This window comes from Hemiscyllium ocellatum, chromosome 17 (assembly GCF_020745735.1).
Source record: "Hemiscyllium ocellatum isolate sHemOce1 chromosome 17, sHemOce1.pat.X.cur, whole genome shotgun sequence".
Classification (NCBI taxonomy): Eukaryota; Metazoa; Chordata; class Chondrichthyes; order Orectolobiformes; family Hemiscylliidae; genus Hemiscyllium; species Hemiscyllium ocellatum.
Genome location: NC_083417.1, coordinates 44,123,875 through 44,149,136, shown reverse-complemented (window position 1 = coordinate 44,149,136; position 25,262 = coordinate 44,123,875). Strand labels below are relative to the sequence as shown.

Sequence of the window (25,262 nt, the reverse complement as noted above, 5' to 3'; positions counted from 1 at the left end):
ATTATAGCAATGAAAAGTTTGAGATATATAGAGGAATGGGTAAAGGTCATCCTGGGAAATCAATAGCTGTTAACTGGGACCATTATTAGGGTGGTTGTGTTAGCAACCACTGTGATGACAAATCCTGATATGTGAGGGTTCGGACAGGGACATGATAGAAAGTGCTCAGTCCTAAAATTATTGGGCTTGATATTGATTCCCAAAGGCTATGGTGTTCCCAAGTGGAAAATGAGATTCTTCGAGCTTGTGTCAAGCTTTGCTGGAACACTGCAGCAAGCTTGAGACAGATATTGGGCCAAGAACAGGGTAGTCTGTGGAAATTGCAGGTAACAGGAAGTTCAGGGTCATTTTTGCAGACAGAATGTAGGGGTGCCACAAAACGATCGCCTAGTTTGTGTTTCATCTCCTTAGTGCAGAAAAGGCCACATTGCGAGCAGCAAATATAGTAGACTAGATTGAATGAAGTGCAGGTATATTGCTGCTTCATCTGAAAAGTCTGTCTGGTGCCTTGGATAGGAAGTAAAGGGATGAAGTAAACAGGCATGGGTTACATCTTTTCCAATGTGTGGGAAGGTGCGTGGGAGTTTGGGGTGGAGGAGGAGTGGACCAAGATGAGCCAGAGGGGCAGAGATGGTGTGCGCCTGGTGATAGGATCCTATTGGAGGTGGTGCAAATGTAACTAATGATAGTTTAGATGTGGATGCTGGTGGGGTAGTAAGTGAAGACCAGGGGACCCTATTGCAGTTGTGTCAATCATGGTGTTGGGGAATCCTCGGTCGAGGAAAATGGTGACATTTCAGAGGCTCTCATTGGAGAACCTGACAACATCGGAAAAGACGTGACAGAGCTGGAGAAACTGAAAGAATGGAATGGAGTCTTTAGAGGAAACAGGGTATGAGAATGTGTAATCAAGGTAACTACGAGCATCAGTAGGTTTGTAGGGGATACTGGTACCCAGCCTATCCCAAGAAATGGAAAAGGAATATCAAGGAAGAGAAGGGAAAGGAAAGAGTCAGATAGACCTGGTGAAGGTGAGAGTGGGGTGGAAATTGGAAATGAAATTGATAAACTTCTCCAACTGCGGAGAAGTGAGGCACTGATGTCATTGAAATAATGTAGAAAGAGTTGTGGCTGGGGCTCCTGAGCAGCACAGAAACAATTTCCACATACCCACAAAGAGACAAGCTTAAATGGGGCCACTGAGGATACCCATCACCATACCTTTGACATGGAAAAAAAGAGAGGAATTAATGGAGAAGTTGCTCAAAATAAGGACAAGCTTGGCCTGGCAGAGGAGGGTGATGGTGGATGGGGACTTTCAGGTCTTTTTCAAGAAGAATCAGAGATCCTGGCGTCCATTCTGATGGGAGATGGATAGGTGAAGGGATTGCACATCTGCAAAAAATTTTTAGAATTCCTACAATGTGGAAACAGGCCCTTCGACCCTCCAAAGAGTAACCCATTTAGACCCATTCCCCGCCATTATATTTACCCCTGACTAATGCACCTAACCTACACATCCCTGAACACTATGGAGAATTTAGCATAGCCAATTTTAGATTAGATTAGATTTACAGTGTGGAAACAGGCCCTTCGGCCCAGCAAGTCAACACCGACCCGCCGAAGCGCAACCCACCCATACCCCTACATTTACCCCTTACCTAACACTGCGGGCAATTTAGCATGGCCAATTCACCTGGCCCGTACATCTTTGGACAGTGGGAAGAAACCGGAGCACCCGGAGGAAACCCACGCAGACCACGGGGAGAATGTGTGGAGTTTGCACGGTCAGTCGTCTGAGTCGGGAATTGAACCCGGGTCTCAGGCGCTGTGAGGCAGCAGTGCTAACCACTGAGCCACCGTGCCGCCCACTAATCTGCAAATCTTTAGACTGTGGGAGGAAACCAGTACACCTGGAAGAAACCCATACAGATGCAAGGAAAATGGGCAAACTCCACACACAGTGGTCAAAGCTGGAATTGAACCCAGGTCCCTGGAGCTGTCAGGCAGCAATGCTAACCACTGAGTCACTGTGCCACCCCATTGAGCTTCCTGTGCCTGCCACGTCAACATACCTTGTTCCCTGGCAAACAGCTCGGTCTCGAGTTTGCTGCAGTGTTCCAGTGACGATCAGTGCAATTTGGAAGAATGGCATCGCATTTTTCACTTGGGAACAGTGAAAAATGTTCAGAACTCAATATAGAGATCAATCACTTTAGGGCCTGAGCACGCCTCCCATTCTCCTTACCCCAACCCCCACACACCTGGCTTTGTCATCCCTTGGTCAGTTACTAATGGTCCCAAAGACAGCTACCCATTTCTCTATCTGTCCAATTGTTGTTCGCCATCGGGGTTTCATCGCCACCTATCATTTACTCCACCTATCCCTCTTCAGCATATATAATCAACCTTTTTCTAGATACAAGCAATTCTGAAGAAATGTTAACTCTGCTTTCTTGCACACGGTAGAATGGGGCCTTATTGCAAGACACAAAAGACAATAGTGAAGAAATCCAAATGTTTTCGTCCCAACGTAATTTTATAGTGAACATCTTCCCAAGGTCATGCGTTAATCAAAAAGGTAAAACAAATAGGATCTGGTAGTAGGTTTTAAAATCAAAAGGGCAATAAAGCATAACACAGTAACTGGTTCATAGGTACTGTCTCATCTGAAAGAGGAGCTTTTTCAGGATGTGGGAAACACTGGCAAAGTTTCATTTTATTTCTGGGTAGGAATGAGCAAAAACAATGTTGTAGGATGTTAGTGAATTTCTGTAGTCCTTCTACTGATGGGATAGTCACTGAAGTACAGAATTTCAAGACTCTGACTGGCCACAACAGTGATATGTGCCAAGTCAGGATAATATGAGACTTGGAAGCAACTACAGAGAGCATCAGATGATTTTTTAAATCTTACCAACAGTTATTAGAAATGAACTAAAAATAACCAAGCTTCATGTAGTTGATAATTCCTTTAAATAATGCTGATGGAAGGTCTTCTCCATTGCTTAATAAAATTACTGGAGTGTTGAGCTCAAAACTGAAGCATGGTTATCAAATTATCATGCAACATCATGATGCAGCTACCCTGCATACTTCGAACATACATCAGCTTGCCATTTACTAATTCCTTCAATCCAGCACAATCCATGCCCTGCTATAGGAAGCATATTAATAAGCTGGAGAGGGACCACAAGAGACTTACCAGAATGTTGCCAGGAATAGAAGGTTTGAGTTATAAGGAGAGGCTGATTAGGTCGGAACTTTTTTCACTCAGGTGTAGGAGGTTGAGGAAGGACCTTAATGAGGTTTATAAAATCATGAGGGATTAGGTAAGGTAAATGGTATGTGCCTTTTCCCTAGGGTGAAGGATATCAAGACTAGGGGGCATAGTTTAAAGGTAAGAGGAGAAAGATTCAAAGATATGATGGCTTTTTTTTTTAAAACAAACAGCAGTTTGTGCCTGAAATGAACTGCCAGAGGAAGTGATGAAACATTTAAAAGACATTTAGATTAGTACATGAATAAAGAGTGTTTGGAAGAATATGGGCCAAGCATAGGCAAGTGGGACCAGTTTAGTTTGGGATTCTGGTCGGCATGGACTGGCTGGACTGAAGAGTCTGTTTCCGTGCTGTATGCCTTTTGCGTGTAGGTGCTTCAGAACCACTTTAGACTCCAATCCATAACATGGACAATTCAAAGACCAATTCTGCACACTCAGTGGCAGGTTGGTTGAGTGGTAACACTCTTCACTCTGATTAAGATTGTCATGGGTATAAGGCCCAGAACAGAATGTGGATATTTAATCTAGGCTGACAATTAAATGCATTTTGTCTGGTTTTGCAATGATTTTGATGAAATGTTAAAAACGTTAGATGTATGGCACTTCCTGCAGGACAGGAAATCCTTACCAGCAGTCAACTTTCAACTATTACCAAAACAGATAAATTGGTCATTCAGTTTAATTGCCATGTACAATTTGGCTGCCACAACTGCTTACATAAAAAAGTCAAGCCACTGCTGTTAACCATATTTGGACATTTTGAGGAAAAATGTTTTCCTTCCCATTTTATGACTACATTTCAGCAACAAAACTAGACAAGAAGCTTTCAAATAATTTCTTAGTAGTACCAAACTTAATATGGCTAAAAAGACAAAATCAAAACTATTAGTTTGCAGTCATCAGGACTAGGAAATTCTTTTTGGTACATTAATGGGATGTGAGTGTTGCCTGCTGGGCTAGTATTTATTGCCCATTCTTGTTGCCCTTGAGAAGATGGGGGTGAGCTGCCATCTTGAACCACTGCAATCAGTTTGATGTTGGCACAATTATAGTGTGTTTGGGAAGGAGCTTCAGAATTTTGATCAAACTGACACTGAAGGAACAGTGTTACATTTCCAGGTCAAAATGATAAGTGGCTTGGAGGTGAACTTGCAAATGTAGTGTTCCCTTGTATCTGCTGCCGTTGTTCTTCTAAAACATAGTGGTTGTAGGTCTGGAAGAGGAGCCACAGTGAATTAATGCAATGCATCTTAGATGCTACACAGTGATGCTACTATGCATCAGTGATGGAACGAGTGAATGCTTATGGATGTGGTGCAAAACAAAAGGGCTGTTTTGTATGCTTTCCTTTATTGGGCGGAGTATTGAGTACAGGGGTTGGGAAGTCACGTTGCAGCTGTATAGAACATTGGTTAGGCCACTGTTGGAATATTGCGTGAAATTCTGGCCTCCTTCAGGAAAATTTGCAAGGATGTCGCCAGGCTCGAATTATAGGGACAAGTTGAATATTTTCCTGGAGCGTCAGAGGCTGAGGGGTGATCTTAGAGGTTTATAAAATTGTGTGCATGTGCGTGTGCGTGCGCATAGAGTGCAGAAGCAGAGGGCATAGATTTAGGGCGAGAGGGGAGATATATAAAAGAGACCGAAGGGTGGTGCATGTGTGGAATGAACTGCCAGAGGAAATAGTGGAGGCTAGTACAATTGCAACATTTAAAAGGCATCTGGATTGGTAAATTAAAAGGAAGGGTTTGGAGGGATATGGGCAGGTGGGACTAGATTGGTTGGAGATATCTGGATGGCATGGATGAGTTGGGCCGAAGGGTCTGTTTCTGTGCTGTACATCTGACTCCTGACTGAAGCAGCAGGAGGACCTTCAGGAACTCCTGTGGAAATGTTCTAGAACAGAGATGATTGACCTCTAACAACCACAACCATCTTCCTCTATACTAGGTACGACTTTGACCAGTTTTCCCCACTTAGTGAATCTTCTCTGGATGGCCTCCAATGTCACTGTGTCTTTTCTTAGGTAAGGGGAACAAAGCTATGCACAGTATTCTTGTTGTGACTTGACTTGTGCTTTGTGTAGCTTAAGCAAGACCTTTGTATTTTTATACTCTATTCCCTTTGAAATAAAAAGGCCCAACAATCCATTTGCCTTCCCTATTATCCACTGAACTTGGATGCTAGCTTTTTGTGATTCATGCATGAAGATCCTCAAAGCCCTCCATGCCACAACTTTCTGCAGTATTCCCCTATTTAAAATCAAATTCAGTTCTTCTATTCCTCCTGCTAAAGCGCATACCCTCATATTTCCCCACAATATATTATACCTGCAAAGCTTAAAGCTATCTACAGAATATCCTCAGTAGACGTTTTATGCCAGCCTCTCTACTTGCCTTCTCATCTAATTTGTGTGCTTTGCAATAATACATTCACGTGTGTCAACTAACACACACACACACACACACACACACACCTTCTTCAGTTACATTAGGTTGCCATCCTGAAAATGTCCTTTTTATCCCAACTCCATCACTTAGCCAATCCTCAATACATGCTAATATATGATCCCAAACACTGTGGGCTTTTATTAAATAGAATTACATGTAGTACCTTACTGAGTTGTTTTGGAAAGCAAGACATATTACATCTGCTGATCTCCCTTTATCTATCCTGCTCTCTGTCTCCACAGACAACAGTAGTAAGTGTGTTGGGCATGATTTCCCCTTCACTAAGCCATGCTGATTCTGCCTGATTATATTACATATTTGTAACTATACATTCTTTAGAACAGATTCCACCATTTTCCCAATGACAGACAGCATGTATTAACCTACTTTTAGTTGCCTCCCTTTGTGAACAAGGTCTTACATTAACAAACAGTTTTCCTATCCTCTGGGATATTGAGAAAATAAAGATTCTTGGAAGAAACCTACCAGTCCAGCCACCATCACTGTAGTTGCTTACTTAAAAATCCGTTGGTGCAACCCATCGGAGCAAGGGAACTTCTTGCCTTTACCCAGTTATCTTCACTCATAATAGCTATAAACAGAGGAAAAAGTGTGTCCATTTTCTCTCCTACTTAATGGATTTGATTATTTAGCATTTTTGAAATGCTATTAGTGTCCACCATCCAGAAAACTGCTGCAACTTCAACTCCTTCACCATTTCCAAGTTCTACGTAGAGTCAGGTGTACAGCATGGAGACACACCCTTCGGTCCAACCTGTCCACACCGACCAGATATTCCAACCCAATCCAGTCCCACCTGCCAGCACTTGGCCCATATTCCTCCAAACCCTGCCGGGACCTATGCTCATCTGACCTCTCGCTTTTCTAAAATTAAATTTAAAGAAGCTGTTACTGTGCTTTTTTTTTATTAGTTTGCCTGCATAGTTTATCTTCTCCATCTTTAGTCTTGTTTTGGTAATCTTTTGTTGGCTTCTAAAACTTTCCCAAATCTCTGATTTACCACTGACCTTTGCTGCATTCTAAGTTTTTTTTCCAAAATGTGATATTATTCATAACTTCCTTAGTTAACAATGGTCAGCTTATCCCTTTCCCAAAGTCTTTCTTCCTCAATATGTCAATCCTTTGTTCCTAAACTCCTCTTAAGGAGTAAGAAATTACCCTTATTAAAACTTAGCACAGTTATTTCTGACAAGTTTTTCAAGCTCAGGTTGAAGATTAAGTTAGGCTTGTAGAAGTTTGCACAAATTAAAGATTTACACACATTCTTACTCAGCAAATGCATGCACACAGTCTGTTAACAGTCAAATTTCACTGATTAATATCAGATCAGGCAGGTACTCTCTGGTCAGGATTCCAGTACTCATCCCTTTGACACGCTGCATTATGCTAAGATGCTTATTCAACTTATGATTGAAAAATATAGCACAGTGTCCAGCAGTCAATTAATTCTGCCACTGGACAAGATTTATTAAATAGTTCAGCATTAAGAATTACACCTAAAACCAACTTAAGATCACTTGTAAGATTTGTAGTATATTTAAGTGTCCAAGAATCTATATACAGTCATAGACAAGACCCCATTCTGGAAAAGCAAAACATGTGCATATATTGTACCTTTTTTTTAAAATGAGAAAGGGTACGGGACTACTAGTCCACTTTCCATAGCAGTACTCTAACCAAAGTTTATCGGTCTGGGCTGAGATTCGTCAGCGAGCTCACATTGACAATTAACAGATCCAGCTTCATTGCCATGACAACAATGATTCAAACAATTAGAATTCTCTTCTCGTGTTGGATGAATTGATGATCCCATTCAAAGTTTGATTTCTTGCATCCCAATCCTGATGAGTGCAAGACAACATGCTTTGACTTTCGCTTTCAATTATAAAGCTATTGTAAGTTTGAGGTTTTGCATTCCATTTTCATCAAAACAATTTTTTTTCACCCCAAACACTTTAAATTGTGAGTAAGTACAAACTATGTCTTCAGCAGCATTTGCACTACAAGTCTTCACTTAGTGGTGACAAAGGTAAGTTTACCTGATTTTCAATAAAGGTTCTACCTTTAATATGTGATGAAATAATATGTTGAGAAATTCTTCTGGATCTATAAAATTAGAAATGGTTATTAAGTAGACAAGCAAATATGAATACCCAAAGAGTATTACCGTATTGGCATTACTGAACACTTTCTGCATTTATCAAATGCTTTCCAAGTTTAAAATATGAACAAAAGGTGCTATACAAATGTTCGAGAAGTAAAACATAGAAATTTAGTAAACACCCAGAGCTACACTATACAAGTACATTTAAATCAGGCACTTCATAACAATCAGCACTTGAAATATACTTGGCCATCACCTGAAACCACCACTAGACATAAATTAAAATGGATCCCTACTAGGCTGGGTGCAGTAGTCTATAGACTTCTAGGCCTTTGGTTTCAGATTTAAATCAAGTCTCAGATGGAAGTTATTCAAATCTGAATGTCTCCAACAACTCTTTTTGAACAAGTCCGCAGAATAAAACTGAAAATTTAAAATTTTACTGTAATGATTGCAATTCGTCAATGAGATTGATGCAACACATGCTCCAGAAGCACTACACACTGGCAACAACTTAGTTGAAAACATGTTGAAATATAATTGTGAATGAGTATCACAGACAGGAAGTAATTTCAAAGATAAGAACATTCAATTCCAGAATCATTATCTGATTTTTAAAATGTTCTCCAACAGTTTACATCGGAATAGTAGGAGAACATTTGGCTCATGGAGCCTGCTCCACCACAAAAAAAAACATGACAGATTGGCTTGTGCCACTTTACTGCCTGTCTCCCATAAACTTTAACTCCTTAGCTCAGCCTTGAACATACGTGATGGCGCAACCGCTACTTTTTTTAAAAAAAAAGACTTTCAATGTCTGACTACCCTGACAGAAGGAATTTTTCATCTTTGATTTGAATGGGAGAAGCGTTATTTTTAAAACTGAGGCTCAGAGTTCTAGATTCACCATGAGTGATTACATTTCCTCAGATTCTTACCTGTTTAAAGATCACCTGTGGTTCTTCTAAACTGCCAATGAGTATAGGCCCAACCTGGCCAACATTTCTTCATTAGACAATGCCTTCATCCCAGGAATCAGTCAAGTGAACCCGTTCAATGCAAGTACATCTCTCCTTAAATAAGGAGACCAAAACTGTATGTAGTATTCCATATGGAGGAATACTTCACTACTTTTAAATTAAATTTCCCTTGCAATAAAGTCAACCTTCCTATTTAATTTCATGCTCAAACTTGTGATTTATTTGCAAGGACATCCAAATTCCTCTGCAGGATGGAATTCAGCAGTCCTCTCTTTTTTTATGTTGGTTTTCTATTCTTTAACAGTGAGCAACCTCACACTTGCCCACATTATACTCTAACTACCAATGTTTTTTAAACTTATTCACTTAATCCATCTATATTCCTATTCAGACTTATTGTATCCTCCTTACAGTTTGAATTCCTATCATGAGCAAATGATTCTGCAATGCAATCGGTCCCTCATCCAAATTATCAAAATATATCTAAATAGTTGATCCATGTTGCACTCCACTAGTTAACCTGTCAACTTGAAAATGGCCATTTATTCTAATTCTCCATTACATGTTCACCATTCCTCTACCTCTGCTAAATGTCAACCCCAACACAATGAACTCTGACCTTATGCCATTCGGAAATCCAAATTCACTACTTCTATTAATCCCCTTTATTGAACTTGCTTGCTACATCCTCAAAAGAACTTTAATAAATTATTCAAATAATATTTCTTTTCCACAAAGCAATAATGCCCTTAACCAACTATTTGAGACATTGAGTTTATCCATGTGCAGCTTCATTTCTAAAGGGAAGGTGTTTGTAGAATCCAAAAAGGCTGCAGCATAAAATCAGCCTATTTAACCCATCAAATCTGCATCAATGATTGTCCAATCATTGTCCAATAAAAGCTAATAGCTTTTATTTTGATACTATCCTTGCATTACAGGAAGCGTTTCCACTTTACTATTCATCTACATTGCCTGGAGTGGAGAAATTTGGTGTCTCGGCAACAGAACCTAGTGGACTGTTTGATGTGATATATTCTACAGTCTGTAATTTTTGGCCAGAAATCACTCATTGAAGGTACAGGTGGTCACACTGTCCAACCCCTGTGTGGATTAGGTTGACCATAATCCACTGTCAATATATGTGTTTGAGGGAGGCTGAAACCAGGACATCCACTACTGGGTCAGTTAGGAGTTTTTTTTTTAAATACTGCACATGTCCTATCATTTCCAATCCCTCTATCTAATGGGTTGGTACCAGCTACATGAATGCTAGCTGCTAGTTTCCCAAATGGCTAGCAAGGTGTGGAGTCAATGACAATCTACATGCAATCTTCATTGGTTTGCTAATTCCTCAAGTATGAGCCAGTTATCATCAAGAGAGCCACTGAATGCCAGAAACTGACCTCCCACAGCCTGTAAAGCTTGAAAGCATATAATGTGTCAAAGACCAACTATCTACTCAAGACCATTTATCTACTTAACATAGAATTCTATTCCTAAATGTTCAATCAATACTTTCAACAGGTAACTCTTTTCATAATTAAAACCTGAAGTGGCACATTTATTTTAGCAAGGTTAATACGGCCTATAAATAGAAAAAAAAATACAAGAACTGTATTAGGCATTGTGCAATCAATGGGTATAACGAATAATTGTTTCAGGGACCGAAATGCAACAAACCTATAAAATGTTAAAATGCAAATAAAAAAAAGTCACCTTTTTCTTCTGAAGTAAATCCTGAAGCTGCTTCAACCTTTTCAAGAATTCTTCGAAGTTTCATTATTTTAGTAGCACATACATACCCATGACTAAAACAGAACAAAAAAAGGGATAATTTTTCAGTAGCGATTAAAGACAACAGCACACATTGCAACAAGTAAAATTTAGCCTCAAAAGAAACAAAAAGAAATGGTTTTATTCAATTAATCCAAATATATGCAACTTCGCTCACACAATTTTCAATAGTGCAGTACTGTATAATTGTCTGTCCCATTCAAAATATCAACAACAATCCCATATCAAGATAAGTACACCAGATCATGAAAAACAATCCAAAGTCAACAATCTTTAACAACTTAAATTCTCTAATCAATGCAGGATTTTGCTTTACTGAGGGAGAAATCATGTTTCAGCCCTCTTATTTCTAAAGAGAAATATAAAAATGAATAAAAATATGAAATTTAAGTAGTGTTGTTACAGTTATGAGTTTAAATAATTAATTACATGAAATGCATAACACTTACTTTCTCAAAGGATTGACTATTTCTGTTCGCAACAAATCTTGGGTTTCAGTATAAAATTCAACATCATCTTTTTCTTTAGGCCTAAGCAATACGGTGTCCAACACAGAGCTAAAAGCAAACATGCTGTGGAGAAAATGTTAAGCTATTAATGACAAGGAAGATTTATTTTCTAAATATTAGTTGGAGACATTAATAGTGAGTATGTTGAAGAATCCACTACAACAGTCTATGTTGATGTAGCATTGTGCAGTGAGAAAAGCTAATTTAATAGCCATGCAGCTGAAAACAGACCGTTTAGGCCAACTCATCCATGCCAACCAAGTTTCCCAAACTAAACTAGCTCCATTTGCCTGCATTTAACCAAAATTCCTTCAAATCTTTCCAATTTGTGTACTTGTTTAAATGTCTTTTAAATGTAGTAACCTGCCTTTACTACCTCCTATGGCAGCCTGTTCTATATACAAACCACCCGGTGTGATAAAGTTGCCCCTCAGGTCCCTTGTCAGTTTTTCTCCTCTCACCATAACATTATGCCCTCTAGTTTTGAAATCCCCTTCCCAATGGCAACAACCTTTGATGTTCACCTCATCATGAAGGACACAGATCTTATAAAGCTTTATAAAGGTCAGCCCTCAACCTCCTAACACTCCAGTGAAAAAAGACCCAGCCTATCTTTATAGCTCAAACCTTCCAGTCTATAAGCATCTTATAAATGTTTTCTGCCAACTCTCCAATTTAATAACATCCTTCCTATAGCAGGGCGACCAGAACTAAACACAGTAGTCCAAAAGTGGCCTCACCAACATCCTGTACAACTGTAACATGATGGCCTAACTCCTCTACTCAAAGGTCTGAACAACGAAGGCAAGCTTGTTAAAAGCATTCTTGATCAGTCTACCTGCGACACAATTGTACCAGAATGTCTGGGTCACTGTTCAAATAGACTCCCCAGAGTCCTACCATTAACAAAGTCCTGCCCTTGTTCGTCTTACTAAAATGCAACCCCTCACATTAATACCTTGAGGTAAAAATCAGCTTTGGCACTTAGTGACCATGATAATTGAAAGTAATTTGGTGCAATTACAGTCTAAAACCTAGATAATGTTATGATATGAAATAGCAATTAAAAAAATTCTAATTGGCAACAAAAATTCATTCCCTTAAAGAATAAAACTCAATGGGACTAATGTCCAATGGAAAAATGGTCAAGAAAAATTCAAGATATGTGAGTTATGATATTGTCAAAAAAATGAGTAATAAGCATGAGGACTGCTGAATTACAAAATGGTCGTAAGAATTACCATGAAAAACGTGGTTGAGAGTAAATGAGCAAGAGACATAACAATGAAGGGGGCGCGGGGGGGGGGGGGGGGGAGATTACGATAAAGAAATGTATTTTTAAATTTTAAAGTAATAATTTGATTTCATAATAGTACTGCTCACTTGCTCATGACATCATACTTAGAGTTAATAATTTTAAGTTACTTCCAGACTTGCACGAGGCTAATCAAGCTCTCTGTTCAAGAGAAAGTGAGATCAGCTAATTAGGTAACTGCCCTAAAATTGTTCTGTAATTGCCACATATAAACTCAGCTGAACTTCAGCAATAAAAGTAAAGGATGATTAATGCAGTGCACAAAGTGCAGTGGGATAGAGTGGAATCACAGTTTGGTGTGAAGGGAGGGTATTTCTCTTATCCTTTTTCTATCTTTATCAGTATCCAGAAGAGCAGCAATTCAAAGGCTACACAAACTGGCTGAGTTTGCGGGGGAAAATAATAGTGACATTACAGGAGAACTGAGTCAATTTCATTTTATAGTTAATATTACAAAATTAAGCTTAGGTTATTGCAGGGCAGCTCACCATGCAGTGACTTTCTTCTCTCACCTTAATGCCCATCTTGTGGCAAGTGGGAGAACACGCACGTTTCATGTGAATCTGAACCCAGATTTCAGAACTCGAGGCAGCTGGAGTCAGTGGTGTATCGCAAAGCTGAGAGTTACTTGGACAGAATGTTCAAAGAGGTGGTCACAATGCAAGTTAGGGACATATAGGCAGATAGGAAATGGGTGACCATAGACATTCCAAGTCAACAGGGCAGGTACTGCAGAGTCCTCAGCAGTCCTGCTCAACAACAGGTTTTACATTCTGGATACTAAATACAGCAATGGTTGTGCAGAGGAGTACAACAAATGTCAGAGCCAGGCAACAAGGGTGGGACTGCTGTACAGAAGGGAAGAATACAGGAAGAGCAATACTAAAAAGGGGGCATTTTACTTAGGGGAATAGATAGGTTTTTTTGCAGCTACAGATATGAGTCCAGGATAATATATTGCCTATTTGGTACAAGGATTAAGGATGTCACAGAGCAGCTGTAGGACATTCTCTGGCAGCAGCGATCAGCCAGATATACTGGTACCAACAATCTTAGAAAGAAGGGGCTGATGTGGCGCGTCAAAATTTAGGAAGCTCAATAGAAAATTAACAAGGAGGACTTTCAAAATTATAATATTCTCCAGATCACTCTTAGTATCAGCCAACTGTAAGTACAGAAAAAGAAGAATAAAACAGAAGAATGTGTGGTTGGAAAGATACAGAATGGGGGGCTTCAAATTGCAACTGGCACTAGGATGATGGCACCAGATCTTGGCCTGAGTTCCCTTTGGGGTATCTTGGACACACTGTTGGGAAGGCAATAAACTACATCTGCAAGGGTGTGGGAATCAGGAAAGAATATTGGAGAATAATACTAGATTGCATAAAAGAGGGGAGAAGCAGATAGCATCAGGATAAAAAATTGTAAGTTAGTCTGACTCCAGCTATTAAGGGAGAAATTAATAGTTTCTAAATTTAGGTTATGCTGCATTTATATGAATGCCCAGAGAATAGCAAATAAAAGTGGTGATTTAGGATTTAGATCACGTGCAGTTATTATGCTATGGTGATAACAGAGACCCTGCTACAGGACTCAGCGTTAAGTATTTTTGGTTACAAGGTATTCATAAAAAGCTAGGGCAGGACAGGCCCTAGCAGCATTGGTTAAGGAGGGCACCATAGTACTAGGCATAGAGGAGATCTGTCTCGGAAGGTTCAACAATAGATTTGCTTCGGCTAAAAGTTCAATTACATGACTTGGTGCAGTGTACAGACCATTAGCAGGAAGGATATAGAGAAACAAAATCTGCAACAAGGAACTTTGAGGGAGTGAAAGAGAGCGCGAGAGCAAGCGAAGCAAACATTATAGAGTTACAATGGAGGATGTTAATTAGCCATATTTATGTTGACAGTATGTTGAGGGCAGAGGGGGGCAAATGCTCTTAGATTACGTTCAAGAGATTTTTCTAAAGCAGTACATGTCCAGTCGATGAAAGAAAGCAATATCAGACCTGGTTCTTACAAAGGAGGGAGGCCAATTAGATCAATGTCAGCCGGAGAACATTTAGGGGATGGTGATCATTAGATCATATAGAAATAGAGATGTACAGCACTGTTAAAAGGCACATGGATGAGTATGCGAACAGGCAGGGTTTAGAGGGATATGGGCTAAGTGTTGGAGAAATTGGACTAGATTAAGTTAGGATATTAGATTAGATTAGATGACCTACAGTATGGAAACAGGCTCTTTGGCCCAACATGGCCACACTGACCCTCCAAAGAGTAACCCACCCAGACCCATTCCCTTACCCTATATTTACCTCTGACTAATGTACCTGACACTACGGGCAATTTAGCATGGCCAATTCACCTAGCCTGCACATCTTTGGATTGTGGGAGGAAAGCAGAGCACCTGGAGGAAACCCACGCAGATATGGACAGAACGTGCAAACTCCACACCGACAGTTGCCCGAGACGGGAATCGAACCTGAGATTCTGGTGCTGTGAGGCAGCAGTGCTAACCACTGAGCCACCGTGCCGACCCGATACCTGGCTGGTATGGAAGAGTTAGACCGAAGGGTCTATTTCCATGTTGTGTGGTTTAGAGTCATGATAGCCCTAATCCTAGTGATAACCTATCACAGATAATAGACAATCCAGACTAAGAACAATTAAGTGCAACACAACCAACTGCAAAATGGTCAAGGGCAAAACTGTGCCCAAGAGACTGAAGCTAAAGATTGGCTGGAAAGCTGTAGCTAAACAATGAGCTACTTTCAAAGAAGAGATGGTTTGGTTGTAGTCAAAGTACATTCCAGCAAAAGAAAATGTTAGGGCAAACACAGTTCTCTGCAAGAAAATGGTGACAGAAATTAAGATGGAGAAGAAAATGCGTCATTATGAAAAGTATCAGGTTGAAAACACAATTGAGAACCAAGCAGAATACAAACTGGTTGGACAAGTAATGCGAAAACAAAACAGGCAAACAGAGAATATATGAAAAAGACTGGCTGCCAACGTAACGGGGAATCCTAAAGACTTCCAAAGGCCTAATTATTATAGAATCCTTACAATGTGGAAGCAGGCCATTTAGCCCTTTAAGTCTACACCCAAACCTTCATATGGCATCCCGTTCAGCTCCATGCACCACCACTCCCCCCAAACCTATTCCTGTAACCCTGCATTTCCTATGACTAATCCACCTAGCCTGTACATGACTGGACACTATAGCCAATTTAGCATTGCAAATCCATCCAACCTGCATATATTTGGACTGAGAGAAGAAATCCATGCAGACACAGGGAGAACGTGCAAACTCCACACAGACAGAGTGCCACCCAAGGCTGGAATCGATTCCGTGTCCCTGGCGCTGACAGACAGTGCTAGCTACTGAGCCACCATGCTAGCTACTGAGCCACCATGCTGCCCTGAGAATAGTAAAAGGATACTAAAAGGAGCGGTAGGGCCAAAGGGGATAGGGGATTTACATATGGAGGCGGGGACATGAATTAAATGAATAGCCTGCGTCTGGTCTTTACCTTTGAAGTAGACATTGTCCCGGCCGTTAGATAGAGGTCGAAATCCAGTCAACAGAAGGGTTCAAAATTGGAAATGTATTGGATAAGCTATTGGCACTTTAAGTTGACAAGACACCAAATTAGATGCACCCAAGGATACTGAAGCAAGGGAGAGTGGAAATTGCAGCAAGACTAGCCATAATACTTTAGTCTCCCTTGGATACATAGTTGGACCAGAGTTTTGAAGAATTGCAAAACACAATTTACATGTTCAAAACAATTATAAGGAAAAGCCCAGCAATGACAGATAGTCAGTTTAATTTCAGTAGTTGTGAAACTTCTAGAAACAATTATTTTGGGATAGAATTAATAGTCATAGAAAAACATGGGACAATTGTGGACAGCCAACATAGATTTCTTAAGGAAAAATCATGTTAAAATAACTTGCTTTATTTTTGGAAAGACAACAGAGGGAGTCAATGATACAGTGACCCAGAAGAGACTTACGTGAAAAGTTACTGATAATGGATCAAAGGGGATGGATCAACATGGCTACAAAATTGGCTGATAGGAACTGAGAGTAGTGGTTACGGGATGTTTTTTCAGGCTAGAAGAACATTTGCCATGGGGTTCCTTAAGGGACTTTATAGGAACTCTTGATTTATGTATCATTTACATGCTTTTCACAGGCAGAGAACAATTTCAAAGCAGGTCGATGATACAAAATTCAAAAGCATTGTAAATTGTGAGGAGGACAATGTAGACATTCAAAATGGACATTGATACATTGACAAAGTGGACAAATAGGTGGTAAATGAAGTTCAATGTGAAGAAGTGTGAGATGACAGATTTTGGAAAAAGAACATGGAAACAGTAGAAGATAAAAAGTGAGGATGAGGAGGATGAGGAGGATGATGATGAGGAGGATGATGATGAGGATGATGATGATGAGGATGAGGAGGATGATGAGGAGGATGATGAGGAGGATGAGGAGGATGAGGAGGAGGATGAGGAGGAGGATGAGGAGGAGGATGAGGAGGAGGATGAGGAGGAGGATGAGGAGGAGGATGAGGAGGAGGATGAGGAGGAGGATGAGGAGGAGGATGAGGAGGAGGATGAGGAGGAGGATGAGGAGGAGGATGAGGAGGAGGATGAGGAGGAGGATGAGGAGGAGGATGAGGAGGAGGATGAGGAGGATGAGGAGGATGAGGAGGATGAGGAGGATGAGGAGGATGAGGAGGATGAGGAGGATGAGGAGGATGAGGATGAGGAGGATGAGGAGGAGGATGATGAGGAGGATGATGAGGAGGATGATGAGGAGGATGATGAGGAGGATGATGAGGAGGATGATGAGGAGGAGGATGAGGAGGAGGATGAGGAGGATGAGGAGGATGAGGAGGAGGAGGAGGAGGATGAGGAGGAGGATGAGGAGGATGATGATGAGGAGGATGAGGAATTAAAGGTGGCAGGAAAGTTGGAGAATGCAGTTAATAAAGCATGTGGTAACATAGTATTTAACATAGAGTTAAACAGCAGGGAGTTTAAGTAGAACTTATATAAGACACTAGCTCGACTTTAGCTGGAATACTGTATGCAATTCTGAGTGCCACACTTTACGAAGAATAAGAATACATTAGAGTGAAAGGAGGAGGAGACGAGAAGAGAACATAGGGAAAAAAGACTGGGTGACTGCTTTAGGAAATACTTTGTTCTATCCGGAGGAGTGATCCTGATCTCCCAGTTGATTGCCATTCCAATAAGCCACCTTGTTCTCATGCTAACATTTCAGTCCTGGGCCTGCCTCAATGTTCCAAAGTACAACGTAAACTCAAGGTCTCAATAATAAATTCCATAACTTCTGAAACTGACCATATTATGTGTGCTCTTTATTTTTCTTATATTCTTTCTGACCCCTTCTGCCTTTGCAGTTATCAGCATGGACCAATTCCCTCCCTTTTAAATCTTAATTTACATTTTACATTTTGCTTCCTACATTAACAAGCCCTTGGTCTTTTACACTGGACGTCTACATCATTTGCCCTCTTACTTTTCACAAGGGCAGAGAGGAGTATAATAAAATAACCAATTTTCCAACAAGTTTCAGTTCTGAAGAAGCTACATGTTTCCCTCTCCACAGATGCGGCCAGACCTGTTGTGTTTTCTAGCTTTCTTAGAGTTGGTTTCAGACTTCCAGTATCCACAGTTTTGATTGGATAGGGCAAAACTGTTTCAGCTCGTAATCAGGTCAATAGTGATAGGGCACAGATTTCAAAGTAGTCCATGTGACGCAAGAACAATCTTTTTCAGTTGTTCAGTTCTGGATTGCTACTGTCTGGAAGTATGGCAGAGGCAGGTTCAATCAAAAAATTCAAAAGGCAATGAAGATCATTTAAATTGAAATAATGTGCAGGGTTATAGGGAAAGGGTGGGAACAAGGCAGTAAGTTGTAATATTAAAACCTTTTTTTCTAAACACACATTAAAATTAAGGAACTAACAATGTGGTTGACTCTTAAATGTCCTCTGAAATGATTTCGCAAGATACTCAGTTATTTTCTATGAGGCAGTTTACTATCATCACCCCAAAGTTAACTTGGCATCAAAAATAAGTGATGGCCTTGGAAGTGACACTCACATTGTCTGAATAAATAATAAAAAAAAAGGTCAAGCTCCCAACAGCCTTTCAACAGGAAGATTGGCATACGCACACCTACCAGAACAAAGTGGAATCTAAATAACAGGAATTGTAATGCCCTTGAATACCCTTTTTCTTTCCAACCATTATAGCTAGGCCTTCTTTTTCCATCTTTGGAGGTGTATTTTCTTTAACCACTTCACTTCGATATCCTCCAAATGCTGAAACAAAAACCAAACTGTCAGCAATTCTTTTCTGCTCTATTCATTAACTGAAAAATACAAAGCATAGACTGGTTGGTGTTGATAAAACACATCTCAATACATGTTTACTCATAACAGTCCAAATTCTGGGAGTTGTAGTGATCAGAAACTGTCACTGCTTACTATCATTACTAGATCCACAAAACTGACTGCAACATGTGCCATCTGCATACACAATCAAATACAGAAATTCACAATGTACTGCTGGTAATTATCCAGTGCTTCACAGGATCCTCTCAGATCGAAAATTTTCAGAAGTCACTGAAAAGGCATGGAGTTTAATGGTTATCCTCCATTCTTAAACTTTTTTTTTGCAATAAGTAGTAGATTTCAAGCTTTCTTGACTGAAGCACTACTTCAGATTTCTTTTCAAAAAAAATATAAATAGTGCAGGAGATCAGAATTACTATAAGCAACCTCACTGGCCCATAAAAGTTACATTTATTTGTAGAATGTCAATCTTCTACAAACGCAATAGACTTTTGCAATTTATTTTAACATTTGTGACATTTCAGCTTCCACCTGTAATCCCATGTGTCGACCCCAATTTGTATTTCATTAACCTGTAATAATTTTACAGGAAGTGATAAAACCTGTCTGTTACTTCCTGGTGAGCTGTATGTGAGAATTGTATGCTTAGCCTACTGATGTCATTATTTCTTGCCATGGAATATATTAATGTTGCAGATGTGAAAATCCACACCACAAAATATTGGCAAATCTTTATCAGCAAATTATTTAAAGTCAATAGAAAAAGAGTCACACTTTACTACTAATGGCAAAATTCAGAACATTACATGGCATAAATCATTCTATAAAAGAATGCGCTACCCAATCACAATAAATAATATGCATTCAAAAAGTCAAGGAATGAGAACAATTTGGCCTAAATCTATAAAAATGAAATTTTTTCTCATCAGGATTAAAAATCACATTAACGCATTAGAGGATTTTTTTTGTAAATCTTTTTTTAAAAATGTGCTAAATATAAAAGTGAAGAGACTTTGGCATATCAAGACTAAATCTCAAAAACAATAATTCTTTTGAATTAAAATATCTGGCAACATAGTGACATCTTTACAAAAAGAAAGAGGCAAAATCAAACGTATTTCAAAGTCCTGCAGACTGAAAAGAAGTAGTCATAAAGAGGTACGAAGTCTCACAATTTTGAGACCTTGGCAAGGGATCAGACACAGGACAGCGAATTTGTTGTAGTCAGGTGGACTGTGAAGCACACAGGACAACATCACCATATTTAGGGGTCTTTAAAGTCAAGTTATTATATAAACCACACAGATTAAGCTTTTTATGTATTTAGTTTGAAACAAATTAAGAACTCCTGCTCAAAAACATATTTGACCCATCGAGGTTCAGACAGTTTAGTTGGTCAGCGAAACTCAAGGTTATGGATCATCCAACCATGTTCAGATACACTGTTAGAAGCTTAATCTATCAAAACTCAGTTTGCCGCCATAGTACATTTCTTAATTGTCTAGCTAGTCATAACTTATCCTTCAGATATTCACTTTAAGGGTTATCTGTCTTTTTGTGACTGGGATGAGAGGGGTTAAAAGGAAATATACTTTTTCTTCAGACAGTTTGATGACCAAGCAACTTCCCATTGCAGCAAATCAGTGACAAAAATCAATGAAGGAATACTCTTATTCTGTCCCGATCCAACTTTTTGTCTAAGATCCAGAATTTCATCTTGAATCATAGGCATGGGCCAAATGGAGATTTCTCCTGTTGCCAAAGAATTTCGAATAATGAGGTACAATTGTCTGAAAAACTGTTATTCATAAATGAACTTTATTGGCACTTTTCAGTCATCAAAATGTAGGAGGAAAAACTACATTTACTTTCAACCCCTCTCATCCCTGTCACAAAATAAAACAGTACACATGCACCAGCCGACATCAATCAAGATCTTCAGGTTTTGATATGAATCAAAACTGAAATTTGAAAGTTTCAAGAAATACATTTGAGATTCCATCTTCAGTTCTTCCGTGGTATCATTTTCAGGGATGTCCATTACCATAACCTTTTGGCCAAGGTGATGACTAAAACATACTAGAGCAATATTACCTACTGCTAAAAGAATTACTTTAATTCTGGACGGATAGACAGATGAACGGACAAAATCAATCAATCAATCAATCATAGGACATTCCTGTCAATGTCATACATGAATGACCTGTAGAAACTGACACGGCAAACAGTAATTGAATTAATATATTGTACAAAGAAGGTGAAAAGTGGGATGACCAGTAGTTTCCAGCAGATCGTTTAACAAAATATGTTTGTCTATTTTGTCTGTTGTGCTTTCATCACTTTACTGTATGCAAGTAGACTTTGACTCAAACTGAAATATTTCAAGCTTATGACAAGATGTAACCCATTTCAAATTTAAAAATGTCAATAAAAAACAAAAATGAAACACTAAGGGTGGGAAATTCATCTTGATCACGACCAGGCATTTGGACAATGCTTGCAAAATGGGATCCATCTCTCACACACATATATAGTTGAGATGTAAATTACTAATTTAGTAGCCAGAAAAGTTGAAAATCAGTCCTATTTTTAAAAATATCATCTTGCATCACAGAATAGTGGTTTGTTAATTTCTTGAGGCTTCAAGTTTTTGGTGCTTTCTTTTATTATTTCAAATTGTCAAAAGTCTACTGGGAGTGGTGTGGCTTGTGCTGAAGGTTTTAAAAGGTTCTACACAAACCAGTTTACTCCCAGACAAAGGTCAACTAGTTGGAATTTTGCTTGGATAAAGCTCGATTCAGAGAGAGAATGAATAGGGCTAGCAGAGCAGAACGAGCAGCTGTTAGGAGGGAAGTACTGAAGGAAAGGAAAAGACAACGACAACCTAGGAAGACACGATATGGCTGTGAAGAACCTATCAGAATGCAAAACTAGTAACTATGACTCCTAGTCCCCATTCAACAACCACTATAGTTTCACGCATCCTCACGGCTCCAATACTAAAATTAAAGTTACCACAAAATAATAATCGCCAACGAAGCTGATAAATGAAATCATGTCAAATATTTTTTTTAAAAAGTGAACTAATCATTCTCATGCATTTTCTTATTGTCAATCTTCATTGCGCCTTTTCCTGCCTTGGCATAGTCTTACGCCTGTGGCTACGATATGGTTTGTGGAAGGCTGTTGAGTTTGAGCAGAGGATACTGCAAATGCCCTTGGAGGACTATTGCGAGCAGCCGTGAGCCTGAAAGAACTGGCTCTATTTGGCCCCCATCTCAGTCTGGATTAGAGTACGAAAACAAAGGCAAAGCATAATGGCAGGTTGTTGGCCAGAGGGTGAGGGTGAATAAATGAGGTCCCCCTGAAAGATGATGACAAGATATTTCCCAAATGGAGCCAGCTGCCACACTATGGGCTAGCAGCTTGAACAATCCAAACAATTGGTGAATGGGAGAATGCTGAATTGCTGTGTGTCAACCTTTAAGCCTCTCTGCATACTATAATACACCATCATCTTCGAAGCAGTTAAAGCTTGCAAGATAGAATTCTGAGCTTTCACTGCTGCAGAAATATTCCATGGCTTCTGCTCATACAGTGATGAAAACTATAAGCACAACTGGAACCATAAACAGACTTGAGTTAGCCACAGCTTCCATTCTAGAAAGGATGGCTCCAAGCTTTGCCCAAATTTGCTGCTGGGGCTTCTCTGCGCTGCATGACAGTAACTGCAAGATTTCTAGCAGGTATCCCAAGCATTTTGCTATGCAAACCCACCAGCAATCATCTGTGACCTGTCCCAACAATGTCCTCATTGGAGCTCTCTCTTACAGGAATGATATCTGAGCATGTCCTCCTGTAGCAAGCCAGCACCACCACTATCCTTGTTCTTTGCTCTGGCTGCAGTCCATTTGTTATCTGTTTCACTACGCGTCTCTTGTCTATCTTATACAAATTTCTTATCAATCATGGTTCCAAGCAGCTACTCACGTCAAAACGCACTTTCACTTTAAGTACAATAGTTGAGTTTTAAGTGATACTTGTGAATCAAAACTTGGTCCCACACTGATGTGTCAAACCAATAAAGAACATGTGAACATACGAATTAGAAACAGAGCAAATATCTGGGATTCAGAAGTCTGCTCTGCCATTCAATAAGGTTCCACAACTACTTCCATCTAGAAGGACAAGGGAAGCAGATACATGGGAACACCACCACTAGTAAGTTCTCTTCCAAGTCACTCGCTATCATGACTTGGAAATATATCACTTTTCCTTCAATGTGGCTGGGTCAAGATCCTTGAACTCCCACCCTAAGGGTATTGTCGGTAAACCTACAGCACATGGACTGAAGTGGTTCAAGATGCAGCTCATCGTCACCTTCAAGTGCAACTCGGGATGGGCAAAAAAATACTGGCCAACGAGTCACGCCCACATCCCACGAGTAAATGTTTTAAAAATTTTGTCTGATCTAATTATTCCAAACCCTGCCCAAAATCAGTAACTTTTCAAGAATCTTGCAAGCACGGTTAGAGCTCGCTGGCCACTAATTATTAAATAAGCTGGCAGCATCAAGTTGACATGCTGCTGCATTGCAATCATCGAACTCAGTTACTTGTGCAGTATGAACCCTGCACTTGTTCTCAGAGGTTTTCCAATTTACCATCTTAAATTTGGAAAAAGAAATCAAGAGAAACATTTTTACCTTCAAACAAAATATTTTTGTTAAATAGAGGGAAGTGTTAATTTCAGAAATGTAGTGTTTCTATTTAAAATTATGCTCAGGCATTCATCTATATGCTATGCATAGATCTGTTGTTAACAATCCACATGATGGCGTTCATTCACCTGCTAACATCTTATAGGATCTCCAAAACTGAAACCAAGAGGTACAAGATTTATATTTGAAAGATGTCCACTGCTTTTATTAATAATTAGTTTATTAAAAATGTTGTCGAATAGAAACCAGCCCCACATAATTTAAGGATGCTGTTAATAACTGGCTCCAATGACACATGCATACAATAACTTAGTTCTTATGCTGCACTATTGTCTACCTCCGAGCGAGGAGGCCTGGCTCCTCTTCCTTCTCGGTGTAATATCATCTCTGAACAAGCTAAATTAGGAAAACAACGTCTCGGCTCTTGTTGCACAGTGGTGTATCCCTAGCTCTAAGGCATGATAGTCGCAACTGCTCCAGAAGTTGCAATAATATCTGAACAGATTAAACAAAGAACATAACATGCGCAGACGATGATTTAATTAGAATTATCTATAATCAACACAGTAGGGGTTTTGTCATAGAGTAGGTGTAATGTCCTTACTACTAGTCAGGGGCTCAACTCCACTTATCTAGAGTTGTGTAATAATACATCTGAAGAGGTTGCTTCATAATATCTACAATTAACTCAGTTTTTTTAATACTGTAAACAGAGACACATACATGCCAAATGCATTAAGTTGGAATGGCAGAGAAAAGGAATCTCCTTTTTGAAGGTAGCATCTGATCCTGAGATGCATTTCCAAAGGACCAGCAACTCTCAGGTAAATATTGAGGGAAATCTTTCTTTGTTTTGGGAAATGTTTGCCAATGTTTGGCTTATGTTTGTTATATTTGTTCTAAAACACTGTAGAGGGAAAATAGCCCTAATTGTGCAACTGTTTTCATAAAGTGTTTTGTTGACCGCCATGGTCATAAGTTTCTGATTCAATTCAACTTGATCTATAATTTTCACATTGGAAACATTTATACGCATTTTAAAAAATTTTTTGCAATGCTTAGACTAAGCTTAGAAAGCATTGCTGTTCATCAACAATCTCAAATCCCTTCTAATAGCTGCTATTTTTAACCTTTACAACTATCTTATTTCTCCACAATTAACACTTCCACTTTAATTGCTTGTTTAGTTTCATTTTGTTCAATGGGTTATTTATCTGTAACTCATTTAATCAAATTTCCCAGAGAACTATAATGAGTGAAGTGGAGAAGAGGTTTATTTTCAGTACCAATAAAGAATCATTGGACTTGAAACATTAACTGTTACTCTCCCCAAAGATGATGTCAAATTGACTGAGTTCTCCAGCATTTTCTGTTTATAGTTCAAAATCTCCAGCATCCACACTATTTTTTTTCATTTATTTTCTATATACCTTAACTTGGTGAGTTTTGAGAAGATTTGTAGCTCAGGTTGAGGTTTTGGGTGTAGGTTTGCTCACTGAACTCATGCATGTCATTTACAAAATACTGTGCAAGGACTGTAACAAACAATACATTGGACAAACAGGCAGAAAACTAGCCACCAGGATACATGAACACCAACTAGCCACAAAAAAAATAACATAACCCTCTCTCACTAGTATCCTCACGTCCGGATAAGGAAGGACATCACTTCGACTGG

General features: G+C 39.4%; 1 protein-coding gene across 2 annotated transcripts in view; it reads right to left on the bottom strand.

Annotated features, from left to right (window-relative positions):
- Positions 1 to 25,262, bottom strand: part of cylda (cylindromatosis (turban tumor syndrome), a) — a 68,811-nt gene that overhangs the window by 12,091 nt on the left and 31,458 nt on the right. For both annotated transcript variants that reach the window (XM_060838129.1, XM_060838128.1), the window contains exons 9-12: positions 18,690 to 18,831; positions 11,085 to 11,207; positions 10,558 to 10,649; positions 7,794 to 7,860 (exon numbers count right to left, since the gene is read on the bottom strand). In XM_060838129.1, coding sequence (XP_060694112.1) covers positions 7,794 to 7,860; positions 10,558 to 10,649; positions 11,085 to 11,207; positions 18,690 to 18,831 — 424 coding nt within the window. The remainder of the gene's footprint in view (positions 1 to 7,793; positions 7,861 to 10,557; positions 10,650 to 11,084; positions 11,208 to 18,689; positions 18,832 to 25,262) is intronic.